The sequence below is a fragment of the Gordionus sp. m RMFG-2023 genome, chromosome 2 (genome assembly GCF_954871325.1).
Source record: "Gordionus sp. m RMFG-2023 chromosome 2, tfGorSpeb1-WG-v2, whole genome shotgun sequence".
NCBI classification, from domain to species: Eukaryota; Metazoa; Nematomorpha; class Gordioida; order Chordodea; family Parachordodidae; genus Gordionus; species Gordionus sp. m RMFG-2023.
In genome coordinates this window covers 43207186-43221690 of record NC_088776.1, presented here as the reverse complement: position 1 = coordinate 43221690, position 14505 = coordinate 43207186, and the positions used below count along the sequence as shown (strand labels likewise).

General features: G+C 27.8%; 1 protein-coding gene across 3 annotated transcripts in view; it reads left to right on the top strand.

The window, feature by feature from the left end:
* LOC135925037 (E3 ubiquitin-protein ligase RNF123-like) overlaps window positions 1–14505 on the top strand; it is a 68910-nt gene that overhangs the window by 33568 nt on the left and 20837 nt on the right. For all 3 annotated transcript variants that reach the window (XM_065460176.1, XM_065460175.1, XM_065460177.1), the window contains exons 15-25: window positions 2193–2383; window positions 2912–3011; window positions 3367–3500; window positions 4605–4734; window positions 5842–6126; window positions 6388–6506; window positions 8553–8636; window positions 9279–9386; window positions 9884–10064; window positions 11526–11630; window positions 12805–13020. In XM_065460176.1, the coding sequence (XP_065316248.1) occupies window positions 2193–2383; window positions 2912–3011; window positions 3367–3500; window positions 4605–4734; window positions 5842–6126; window positions 6388–6506; window positions 8553–8636; window positions 9279–9386; window positions 9884–10064; window positions 11526–11630; window positions 12805–13020 (1653 nt within the window). The remainder of the gene's footprint in view (window positions 1–2192; window positions 2384–2911; window positions 3012–3366; window positions 3501–4604; window positions 4735–5841; window positions 6127–6387; window positions 6507–8552; window positions 8637–9278; window positions 9387–9883; window positions 10065–11525; window positions 11631–12804; window positions 13021–14505) is intronic.

Below are 14505 nucleotides of genomic sequence, written 5' to 3'. Positions count from 1 at the left end.
TGTCTTATGGATCTGGGAACGAATATTAAAAAACCAAATATTGTATTGGTATAGGTTTTAAAATGTTGTTCTTTTATGAATGTTAACCCAATACCAATATTTGATCTTATTAATTGGTATTGATTTTGTAAATCAAGAATATTTTGGTGACGCGTAGCCATGAATTTTTCTGCAGGAGGAGATATTTTTTTTGAAACATAATATTAGAACGAATCATCATATAAAATTTATTATAACTAGTCTTATTAAATAACGTCTAAAAAATTCGTTACTTGTTTTAAATGGTAACGAATAACGCTTTTTTTTGAGTAACGTTAACGCAAAATGTTACTAGTTACTTAAAATTTTTTATTAAAAATATGGAGAAATATTTTATATTTTATTACATATCTTTTTTAAGTTTAATAAATAATTTAAGCCGAGTTAGTTATTGATTTAGATTACCCCCAAAGTTCTTAATTCTTGTTGTTATATTTTATATAGTCAATATTGCTAATCTAATTAATATTGAATCCTAATATAATTTGTTTTATAAATGATATATATCAACAGTATTTATTTCTTCAAATGAAGATAATTTAACTCTGGCCTGGCCCTAGTATGAAACATTTTTTACACAAAGAAAATTAAGGGCACTATTTACATTTTATAAGTGTAGATTACAAATTAAAAAAACATAAAGGTAAAAATATGAATTCAAATTTTTTGATACTGATAAAATAAATTGATATTTTGAAAATCGAGAAATAAATATTATATTATATTATTTTTGTATAGTATTATTTTTATCTATACGAAAAAAAATAATAAAAACAAAATTTATATATAATATTTGTAAGTAACTCGTTATTTTTTTATATATAGCGAGTAACGCACACCTTTTTTTCACAGGTGAACAACTTAATGAGTAACGCGTTTCCTTTTTGCACTAGTTATAACCTCCACATTTTACAAAATTATAATTTCTAACATATAATAATTGGAAAATACAAAATATTATAACTATTAAATCAGTTTATAAAGCACTATGAACTAAAGAATTAATCATATATGATGATTTAAAAGGTTTCAAAATATCATTCATAAATAAAAATTTAATCTTTGCGATTGCCCCAATTTTTTAATAATTTGTTCTGAGTGGGGATTAAATCTCGATGTATATTAGGTAAGACTAGTTTATTTAATCGATTTCCCAATGTCCTAGTTCTGAGTGGGGATTAAATCTCGATGTATATTAGGTAAGACTAGTTTATTTAATCGATTTCCCAATGTCCTAGTTCTGAGATTAATTTTTATTCTTCGTAATGAAGAAAAGTTCCTCTCATTTGTGCTTGTACTAATTGGTATTGTGCCAAAATATACAGTAATTTTAATATATTTGTATAAAAAAACTCAATATATTTTAAGACCTTTCTTGGAGAATTATCTACTAAAATTAATATTTGATACCAATATTGAAATTATGAAATTAATAGGTCTACAGATATATTAACATTCTCTGACAGAACGATTTATAGGTAATAGTATATATATAAATTGGATGGAGCCATTTGATGAAACACAAATCATTCATTGATTGAGTCAAAAATGTATCGTGCAATAAAAACAGTTATTTTATAGACTCAATTGAGTTCACGTTAATATTGAAACGATTTGCTTTTCTAGGTACAAGTTGAGGCCTTCTAATCTCAAAATCAAATAATTTCGCTTTCTCTCAACAATCATATAAATCTCGTGAAATTATTGGTTCGGTATTATCTTTTAGTTTTCTAAGTGTAATATATTAATATTCACAATTCTCATAACCTCAGCCAAATCCATGTCATATTTTTTGAAAAAAATTGCATAAAATTGATTGTTGTTTATTAATACATTCCAATGCGAAAAAATCGACTGTCATATTGAATCTAATAATGTGTTAGCTGCAGGTGTAATATCTCGTTCAGGCCATTTTGATATCTTATATTTTTCAAATAATTTTGCTACGGGGGGGGGGCTTGCTGGCTACGCGCATGGTCCCACCCGTAATTATGTATGCATATTTGTAAAGTAGGCGCATGTAGAATTGTAGTAAAAAAATATAGAAAAGAAAAGTTAACTAATATTAAAATGCTTCAAAGTAACGCAAAATAAAAAGATACATTTTAAACAAACAATTTATTCTGTATTTGTTTGTAATATTATATACACAGCCAGTTTTATGGGTCCTTCTACTAACCCGATCAATGCTACGATTGATGACGTAAGAAGAAACGGTATGAATCATGGAATTGAAACTGTAAGACCAGAGGGTTGGAATATATCATCTTCCGAGACTGAATCTGAGTCAACATGCAGGTCATCCTCGTCTTCTACTTCTGGGAAACCGAATTCTGATTATAAAGTATTTGATAAATTCAGAAAAAGATAGTGGGAAGATTTAGGAAATAATACCCATTTAGAATCAATTTTATAAGGCTGTGAATGATTTTTATGCTTATTTGCGCGGCATTACTATGGGTACTCATTTTTGTTTACGGTTCTAAGATATTAGTATGGTCGGTTGAAAGTAAGAGAGGGTATAATATATATTTAATTAAGAATAGGATTAAATATATTATATTTATATTCTTGAAATTATTCAATAAATGGTTAAAACTAAGGGACAAGTAACAATTACCATTTTTGAAATGGAAATGGCGAATAGGATCGAAAAAGAATTAATTTCCTGTACATTAACTCTATCCCACATCAAGCCTATGAAAAATAATTATATTCACCTTTCCCTTCATTTTATCCAACAATCATTTTTTTCTAAAACTATATCGAGCATTATCAACACGTTTTTTATAATAGATAAAATGATCATATTAACTTTCCTCAAACCCATATCTAAATTATTATATTTTTTCGATCAATATGCATTTAATAGATAACATCTACTCCCGATATTCCCTTATCCGTATTTACGAGTCATAAAACAAAAATGGCTTACGAAAATTCAATGCAACACCTCCAAACCGTCGTTTCGGGTAATGAAAAGATTTTTTTTAGTATATTGCACTATTTTTCGGTTTGTAATACATTTTTTCGATTATTTTAAGTCAGTGACATTTTTTTTTGATCATCCAGCAATCTAATTTGAGCAATACCATCTCTTTCAGTGCTCAAATTATGGGGATTTGTTGATTTATTATTTTATTTCTTTTATATAATTTGTGCAGAATTTATTAATTTTATGTTTTATATTTGTAAAAGAGAAAAATTTATTAATAAACTTTGTTCAATGCGAGTTCGTTCTGTTTAATATTATTATTGTAAACATAAAATCTCTCACTATATTTTAACAATTTTATTTTTAATATATATTGCCAAAAAATAATTCAGAAATCGAAGATTTGCAGCAAGAAATTATTAAAATGTTATTGAACAACAGGGATACTCTAAACGGAGTATCTAGTCGATATTTATTCCTTAAAAAATTTCGGGATTTCATTCGTCAAAACCTTAATCTCAATATAGTAAACTTTTTTTAAATATATATCCTACCATTTTATATCTATTCAAACCTGAACCTGTTTATTTATCCTCTGGTCTCTTACTTAGAAAAGATTTATTTTAAAGGTAAACACATTCATTGGTGAGTTAATAAGTCATTTCGTGGAAAATCTCACTGGAAATTCTATTATATATAATAGAGTTAAAGTTCGAAAATGATAATGGGAGGCCGGAAATTTGATTTATTATATCTACCTTTAAATGATGAAATTAAGAAAAATGAAAGCAAGTACATTTATGCCTAGCGCTTACATTTGCTCCTTTACGCCTCATTTATAGTAAAGCTATTTGTTCAGGCAGTGCGGTATTTAACGCTACAAACAGCCCGAGCAACATGCCCCAATACAATTTAGGTTTCAGTAATAAAGCCAAATCAGTTCAATTCATTCTATTAAGAGACAGTGCACACTAGGAAATCTTGTAATTTTTGTCATACTATTTTTTACAATAGGAATAGCTCTATTTTTTATTTGGCCAGCTATCTTCACCCTAACGCTCGAATAATTATTAGATACATGTTTTTTTTAATCATATTGGGGCACACACAGGAATGTCTCCATTATGTCTATTTTCAATCATAAGATATTTTATGAAAATTTTTGAGGCCTACATATATATATAATTAGAGCTTTATAATAATTCTTAGAAACATGTTTTTTAGCACATGATTATTAAAATAGAAACTTTGTCTTTCTTAAACTGTATAAAAAGGTCATTGGCGAGTTTTTGCAAATCGAAGCAATTTCTAAATATTCAAACTTGTGAATGGAAGTTCACCTATGATTTTATTTGGCTTCTTATGCCTTTTTTTATACCTTAAATATAAGAGTCTAATCTGAAATTAATCTTGATTTAAATAGCTATTTTTGTAAGATAATTCCAGCGTTCACGTCCAAATAAATTAACGCATAAATAGTATAAGTAGAAAAAGGGAGAAGGCGAAGTGTTGGGAGCAATTTATAATGTAGTGTGAATGTCTATTTTTTTCAGTTTTTAATGTTTTTTCATTAATTTTATTTTTAGAAAAAAATCATAATTTTTTAAACAATCTGCAAATTTTTTTTTAGATGCATCACCCTTTTAGTAAATGCCCTTATCCAGCCATTCTTTGCACTTTTCACCACTTGGTTAAAGAACTGAGATTCGAATGGGATAAATACCATCAAAAATACTCTTATAGAGCCGTCCCTAATTCAGGTTTTTTGCATATATAGAAAAAATATGTATTATATATATATTAAAGACCTGTAAGCCCTTTAATATTGCTAATTACCCCCCTTTGCAGTCACCTTTTCTATTTTAGTACACTACCAAATATCTTTCCTGCTTCAAAAGTCTCTTTTTTAAAACCTTTTTAAAAAATTTATGAAATTTATTTAATTTCTTTATATTTCTTGTTACATATGTTTAGGGACATGGGAGTGTAGATGGAGGGTAGTGTGGATGGGAAAGGGAGGGAGGGAAATGTTTTTTTCTTGCTTCAAGTCTCTTTTTTTAAAACGTTTTCAAATGAATTTTTTTATTTCTTGTTTATTTTAAAATGGGTAAAATATCGGTACATTCCTATTATTAATTATGTTTTTGCGACTGTCATATTTTCAAAGTTATCATAATGCTTTTTACATGCCGAACCGGGAAATATAAAACCCGGGCCAGGCCTTTAAATGTTTATCTCTGTAAGTCGCCATGCTATATAAGTTATTGAATTTATACATTGTTTTTTTTAAACATCACTCATATTTTGAACTAATAAACCATACCTCTATCAGAACATCTAACAAACATATTTTTTGCTTTCTTATAACGGTGTTAAATTGCAATTTTGGTGTAGCTGATCATTTATCATGTTTTTGCTAACTATGTCTTAGACTACGGCCAACTTGATTGCATGTAAAAAAAAAATTTACTAATAATTTACCCAAACTATCGACCGAAGGATGAAGTATGTATGCTTATTTTGTGGAAAAAGAGTTAAAAAAAATCTTTCAAGCCGTGTCCTAGTTCGTCTTTTTTTGAAGCAGAGTCTAAACAAGTTTTGAACTATGGCACCCTATTTGAAAGAAAGAACGAACTTGTGTATTAAATAAATATTAATTGTTATTTATATATTTTTTTCGATATAATAAAGCAAATACGCGTTAAATCTAAATAGCCTTATTCTTTTTAGACAGCTTCAAACGCTATTTTTACATCTAAATTTTTGTTGATAATAAAGTTTAAAAATGGAAATCAAGTTCAGATCTATCCTTAAATAATTTTTTGAAATATTTCATTTTTTAACCTTTCATTTATTACAACTTATAGAAGCCTTTGTTCCCTGTCAAAACTTTTACGATGATTCACTCAATTATTTCGACCTTCAAAGGCTGGCCGGTCTCATGTCTTATCTCAAAAAAACTTACGAAACGGAACTAAACTCGGAATTACTCAATTCCGAATCCCTAAATCCCATCGCATCCAATCAAAGTTCGACATCTTACCTTAATCTTCGCGATCATAACCCGAGCTGCAATCCAAGTAGCGATTTATCCCAAAATACAGGACTAAGTGGAGGTTCTGGCCATTCCAAAGCCAATGTGGAACTTTCTGGTAATTTACGATGTCAAATAAGCTTGACTATCTAAATATTTGTAACTATTATGACATTATTTTATATAAGTTTCTTACTTTAAAATCCTTGTCCTCTTAGTTAATATTGATATTTCTTTATTCACTCCGATCACGTGATAGTAACGACATTTTTTTTAGTTTTAAACTCAAACATGATATATAAACTGTATCAGACATTAAATGATAATCGACATGCACTGAAATGATATTTCTTATATTTTTATTTTTTGCATTATAAAGACAAATCGTTCACCGTAAATCCCAAAAGTAGGTCTGAAGCATCTTCCTCATCCCTCATAGAGTTATTGGACGGTGCCATTCTTTTGTATCACGTATCGGGACACAAGCATACTTCCAAAGTATTTTTTTTGTGGAAATAATCATATCAAACAGGCGCGTAGCCAGCGGGGAGAGGGGAATACCCCATAGCTAAATTATTTGAAGAAATATAAAAAGTTTCATGAATTGTGAAACGCAAAGTATTCTATTTCAAATAGGTTATATTCTATTTTAAACTGTAAAAAAGTTAAAATTAATTTTTATATTTCTTCCTTGTATATTAATATTTTTTTCCCACGAAAATATAAAGCATATTTTTTTACATTTTTTTAAACCTTAAACACTGACGGATATATGAAAATTTTATCAACCAAAAACCTAAAGGTAATATAATTTAATAGAAAATATACAGACCAAACCCAATAATCAGAAAATTCAAAATCTTATGCACAATGATTGCAAATAAAATTATTGAACGAAATGAAGACTCTGAAAAGATAGATAAGGAGGAAATAAGGTCTTCAGGAGGTTATTAATTATTTTTAGACACAATTTTCTGAAAAAACTTACAAAAGGTATGAACGTCACGTTGGAGTTTTCGACATCAAGGTGTTACAAAATTTTTGGATCTAGAAGAACCTATTTTGATTGTTCATGGAGAAATATCAGAAAGGCCTGAACCGGATATTATATCTGAAGCTGGTATATTAATAGATTCAATAGGAAAACCGATTTTTTTCACATTAGAATGTACTAAATTATTTAATTACCCAACAATTTTATGTAATATTTTTCAATAAAAATGATATGGATTTGGCTCTGGTTAAACGAATATTATTATTATACTACAACTTTGAAAACTAAGAGATAATATCGACCAATAATTTTACTTGATATATGTGACTGTTTAATCGAAAGCGCGATTATATGATTTTGAGATTCGCAAACCTCACCTTACACCTAAGCAAAGAATCGTTTTAATATTAACTTGGGCTCAATTGAGGATAATTATAAAAATAACCATTTTTATTCCACTTCTGGTTACATTTTTTTACTCAAATTAATTAACGATTATTAAATGGCTATAGCCAATTTACATACTATCTTGAAATCCGTCTTAGGATATGTTACTTGATATTAAAAATTAAATATTTTGCTCTTTATTCAGAGAATATAAATGTATCGAAAGGCCATATCTGATTGCTAAATAATTTCAGAATTTTAATTTTGGTATGAAAAATAAATTTTAATAAGTAATCCTTCAAGAAACGCCATATTTAAAATATGGCAACACAAGTATTAATGAGAGGACATTTTCTTCATTACAGAGAATATCCTATCTCATAAGTACGACATCAGAAAATCAATTGAATGGACTAACTTTACTTAATATAGATAGAGATTTAATTCTCAATTACATACTAATTATTGGGAAAAAGGTGCAATCGTAATTAACTTTTCAAATCATCATATAATGTTTGATTTTATATTTTATTGTGATTTACATACCCAGTTATATAGCTATAATTTTTTAGCAATATTATATTCACTCATTAATTTGTATTTTCCAATATTTTATTATTTGTGTTCGAAATTGTCATTTTTTAAAATATGATTAATTATAATAAATTTTTAATGTTACAAAAAACATCATTTCTTATAAAGAAAAATTATCCCCACCCATCCCTCATAATATTAAATAATTTTTACGATACAAATTTTATTAATTTAAATTCTGGTCCAATTTTTTAGGCGTTTCTGATCCCAAATTTCTTTAAAATATCCGGGTCCAGTCAAAATGAATATTGTCAGATTCTGACCTGTCCATTCAGGAGCAATTACTACTATATATAGTAGTATAACTCGTTTATTTTTCACGTCAAAAATCAAAATAGTAAATACGATAAAGTCATTATAAACAATGGTAATTTATAAGTGAATTATACTGATTGACTTTAATCTATATCCAAAATTTTTTTTTATTATCACTATTTTTCTTTATATCTTTTAATTTTGTTCTTTCTTTCTTTTTTTTGAAAGAAAGAAAGTTTGTTTGCCACTAATGTAGATTTGTTAATAACTTAATATTTATTAAATATCTTAATAATATATATTTTTTTAATAAGATGGCAAAGGTCCGTGACATAATCAAGGAATATCTGAAAACAATAACCTCCATTCAAACTAAGATAAACGTTTGCCCACCTAACGTAAATTATTAAAAAATTTATATAACCTCCATAGACCGGTAAGGAACTTTGGCATTGAAAACTGACAATTCATTTATTTGAATGTGTAAATCAGCTGGTGACTCGCTATCTTGTTTTCTTATAATTATGAAAACTTTGGAAAAAATTAGAGCTTCATTATTTAATTCTTATAATAGAAACGAAAATGACTTGTCACCAGCTGATTTGTATTCAGCTAAACGCGAAGCTTCAGGATTCATTTTTTAATGAATAATTTATTAAGTCTAGGTAAGTGTTATATGTCAATGATAAGATCATATTTATCAATGGGTTTGCTAAAGTCGTCAAGATAAGTTGATGGTACTTATAGAGGTTTTCTCAAATAATTAAAATATTCATAAACTTTAATACTCTTATTTTTTTTAAATCTAAAATTAGATATAAAAATATATATAATCATAGCTTCTAATCATTATTCATTTTAAAGCTAACTCAATTTTTAAAAAAAATGCTGAGTAGAGCATTCCTATAATAAAGTATCTATATTTTTTTTTATCAAAATGACACTTCTCAAATAGATCCTCGCAAGTTGCTTATCTATTTTACTTCCACTGTTGCAGCCATTTTTTTATATTGATTTACAAAAGATTTTATATTCTTCAGAAAATAGCGGTTAAAACAGAGCTAGAACGTTCCAAACAGATATTCCTTAGAAACGCGCTTGAACAAGCCCGGTTATTAGCTTGGATTAGGATAGTCGTTTTTTCTAAAGTTACCATTTTATTTCTGTTAATTTGTATAATTTATATTTTTTTTTAATTCCTGCTTAAAAAAAAAGTTTAATTAGCTTAATTCACTCTTATATATCAATTTTTCATTTAAAAATTTTTTTTTTAACTGATTAAGCAGTTATATTGATAAAAACAACTTACTATATTTTTTCTTATAACTAAATCTTTACGAATGCAATGTTTTAATATTTTAAGAAAATACGATATTTAAATTTCAAACCTATCAATAACCGTTCACAGGAATCTATTAAATTAAATTAATTTCTGTTTATCTTTTTTCTAGTATCCTTTGTTTATTATTCTTTTAATTTTATTGTGAATGTATTATTCATAAACTTAAAACGGAAGGATATTTTTTGACACATACCCCTTAAAAAATATATACACAAATTCGCATAATCTCGTCAGAATAAAATAATAAAAATATTTCTTCTTTTTCTATATTTTTATTTTTATATATTTATTACATTTTAACAGGAGAAGCAAGAAAACGTGGCCTGGCTATTAGGTGCCATTTTACGTACCATTAACAATGCTCTATCTAAGGGGGGTAATCTTTATCTATTCTTGCCCGAATTTTATCTTGAAACATGTTTGAACGCCTTTTCCGATCTCAAAAACAATTTCCATCCTACTGCGCTTATGTCAGACATACCTAGTAAAAATACAATTATAGGATAATTCATTTGCCTTTAAAATATAAATGAGAGTTCTTAACGATATCGTGAAGTGAAAAATTTATTAATAGTTATCATAAAAGAAGTTCAGAGAGATGTCGTCTATTCTAACAAATAAAAATTCTCTTTGATGTTAAAGGAGAAAGTTTATGTAAGCTGTGTGAGGAGTTGTTTAGTTTATGACTTCGAAACATGGGCAATGAAAACGGTTCACAAAGTCAAATTGGAAAGAACAGAGATGAGAATGATTAGATGAATGTGTGGGGTGTCTCTGAGAGAGAAAAACTTGTAAGGAATTGCGAACAAGAATGGGAATGGAATGAAGTGATTGGAATGGTGATGCAAAGAAATAGACTAAAGACTAAGATGGTTTTAGCATGTGGAACGTAAGACAAAAGATGACTGGGTAAAGTGATGGAAGTAGTTGAACAAAAGCTAGAGGAAGGCCCGATATAACGTGGATAAAGGTGATATCGGCGGGTATAAGAAAAATGAATCTTACAAATATTGATACTTAAGGACCGTCAAAAATGGAAAAGGAAAATCAGAGGGGAAACTGGCCCACCGAAATCGCCATTAAACGGAGAATAAAAAGAAGATAAGATTCCACCTGGCCTGCAGGTTGCTGCTTAGTCTTCTTCGTTTAATATCAGGTTTACCCTAATATCCCCTTTCTCCATTTTTCTCGATCACGGACATCAACATTGGCTAGACACATTCTTTGCATATTTTCTACCAAATTCATATAGTTTGTGATTATACCTCTCTCTGGGTCTTGTTTCATATCTAACATAGTGAATCTCTTCACTCGATCGTCCTTCGCCTTCCGCTCAATATGTCCAAACTATTCCAGCCTATATCTTCTCATGACATTACCTATCGCCTATCCCAATCCTTTCTCGTGATTTCCTGATTGTTTTCCATTTCTCTTAGTGATCCCCAATAGATCCACCCTTCACCAATATATAATTTTTTTACTGCCCCATTACCTTATCTATATATTTTTTTTGAACTAATATTTATAATTATGGTTTCTACTGAAAAATTGAGCTTGGAGGATTACTTTTCTCCGTTTTATTGCATATTATTGACTAACCACTTTAGCCATTCTAATTTTAATCAACATGGATAATCTGCGCTAATAAAAAGCAAGAGTGGTCCACTTTTATACAAATATAGCTAGGGTCAAAATCATTTCCTTTTGGGATTTCCTCCATACCCTCTACATTTTAAAAAGAAACTAAAATTATCTTGTTTTTAAGAAAAATAGCCCTATTGTAAAATTGATCGAAGCAGAGTTTGAACCCAGCCAAGCAACCCTCTTTAAAAAAAATTAAACCTACTTTATTATTATAAGTTAGAATGGGAAGTGATAATAACTAGATTTAAAGTGCTATATATCCGTATAAATCGTTTGTTTTTATTTGATGACCAACAATAAGATCTTGCGTCCTTGCTAAAAACGTACGTGCGACTTGTTTCCTTATTTTTCGCTCGTGATTCCACTAAAATAGTCAATTCTGAGCTTAGAGATCGCCTTACACAAGGTTTACCTATAAATATTTTAAATATCTTATTATTATGATGTATAATTTTTATTTGCTTATTAAATTTTATTATATAATTTTGCGAATCTGGTTTAACATAATTTTTTTTTAGAATATAATTCCCATACTTTTTATAACTTATAAGGCAAAATAATCCTCGTAAAAAATAATATATAAGTTTTCTTTTATATAAAGATTTACAACACTAAATTTTTTTCTAAATTTTATGGATATTTCGCTAACTTTTAATGAATAAATGATTAGTTTAATGTAAAATTATTTTTTTAAATAATTGCTCGTTTTAAATCAGAATATGTTCGAAAGTACGTAAAAAATAGGGGTATTGACATTTTTTTAATGAGAACAAAATATAAAAAATGTTGTTTACATATTTTGTTCTCTGAAGAGTTTCTGCTCGGAAACAACGGCTAACCCTATGTATCAAATATGTTAATATTACTTTTATAAATGATTGATTATATTAGGCGGCTGATAAATAAATCCGTTTTGCACTATATAATTTGATAAATTAATCATTTTAATTTGATTAATAAATCCTTCTTATTTTTATTATCTAATTATTGTTAGAATATCACAAATGAAATAATTATTATCTCGAAAATAAAAAAGGGCTTATTTAGATCTTTCAAAACATCCAAAGAAGCCTAAAAAAATTTAAATGATAAATAAATTATATAAAAATATGAAAACTTCATTTTCAAAAAAAAATGAAATGTTGTTAGTACATATTTTATAATAATGATAAACCATTTAAAAGCCATCAAAATAAGAAGCGAAGATGAAAATTAAATTTACTCTGCACTACAATTGACCATAGAATGCAAGAAAAGTTTTCTCTCTTCAAAAGTGTGTATAACAAAGTTATATTGCGTCAGCGTCTCTAGTTAAACCTTTATACCAATAATGAAGCTAACCGTATCCCTTATAACGGTTCGTTTCACTTCCCTGGTTTGTTTAAAAACACTCATTTTTTAAAAAAAATTTATATATTCATTTTTAAAATCGGATATTCATTTACTCCTTTTAATATTGTTGAATTCATTTTACCAAACACTTAATTGACCTTTCAGCTAGATTAAATCACCTAATTATTATCATTTTTTTTTAAATTTAAAATCGCGTTTATTTACACCATTACCCTCTCGGACTGTAGCCCTAGCCGACTGCGCATGTTCCCCTGGCGCCCTTAAATGCATGGAAGTTAATCTTGATCGGGAGGAAAGAATTGAAATAGTCAAGGCCTTGCTAAAGCCTTACGAAAACAGACCCTGGGCTCAAACTAATTGGATACTCGTTCGATTTTGGAAAGGAAATGGATACGGGTTCAGATACACCAAACCTCCAAAACCCCAGGCTAGATTGGTTAGATGTATGTTTAGTTTCTTTTTTATTATTCATTCTTAATCGGTAATAAATATAAACTAAATAATAGATTTAATAAGCTAAAATTGTATAATTATTTTGGAAATAAATATTACATTATTAATTTTATAATCAATCGTTGATTATTTATTTCATTTAATCCTTTATAGTCAATTCGGTATCTAAATTTTTCAGAAAATTCGTATTTAAAATCTATTATTGCTTTTAAATCATCAACGACTAGTGTTTATTTATAGTAACAATATGTTTCAATTACATATACTAATCAAAATCATCTGTTCGCTTATTTTATAAATAACTAAATTTCTTTACCATCTTTTAATAACATTGTCTTTCGAATATCCGTATTTCATTTGAGAGTTATTTACAATATTTATATTTTTTATAGCTTATTCTGTGTACAACACAGTTTGCGCATATAAAGCTATGTACTAAAATTTTTCTAATTAAATATATGTTTAATATGAATAAGTTATAAATGGTTTCTTGAACCTTAGTTCATTTTATTTGGGCGATAAAATAATTTTTTTTAGCGAATTTTGCTTGCAAACGCTTTAAAAATACTTTTTAATATCTTCTAAAAATATTTATTATTGTAATAAAAATAGCATTCAAATTTAATTTAATATTCATGCATTTTATTTATTTTTTACTCAGATCGAGAATAAATTGTGAATACGGCTAATATTCTGCCAGTAGTGATATTGAGGTTTTAGATGCGTTTGGATAATCAAGATATATCAGATTACAGTGATGATTCTTTAGATGTAGATCAGGAGGGACATGAAAATATTAGAAAACTAAAGTGGCAGCCATCTGATAAAAGGTCCTTATATGTACCTCAATAGAAGGAGATTATTCATGAACCTACTTATCCTCGCAGTAGATATTACTCATATCAACAATTGAGAATTCTATCAGATATTATGTCCCGTAACAAATAGGGTCTAATCTAAACCAACATCCATTTAAATGATAATAGTACAATGAATTCACATGGTGAGGAAAGTTGGCCACTTACATACAATTAGGCTTGGAGGTGGGGTCCAATAATAGAGCTTGTTGAAATGTTAGATATGTATGAAAAAATAATTTTTTCCAAAGGAAAAAATAGAATGAATCAGTTTAATCCTCGAAAATAGGGTATAAAATGTTTTTATTATGCATTAATGATGAAATGGTCTATAATTTTGAAATTTACAATGAAGAAATAAAGCACATACCTGACATTGGTGCTAGTGGGGATTCAATGTTGAGACTAATAGAACATATTCTACAAATTATTAATTATAAATATTTTTTGATAATTGGTTTTGCAGTGCAAAACTACAAATAGTGCTAGCCCCGGTGGGATTTCAATGCCATGTTACAGGTAAGGCAAACCGTCTATCAAATTATATTTTTGTTGGTAACAAAAATATACAAAAATATACGTAAAAAAGGACGATATACATCTGAAGAAAAGGAGACA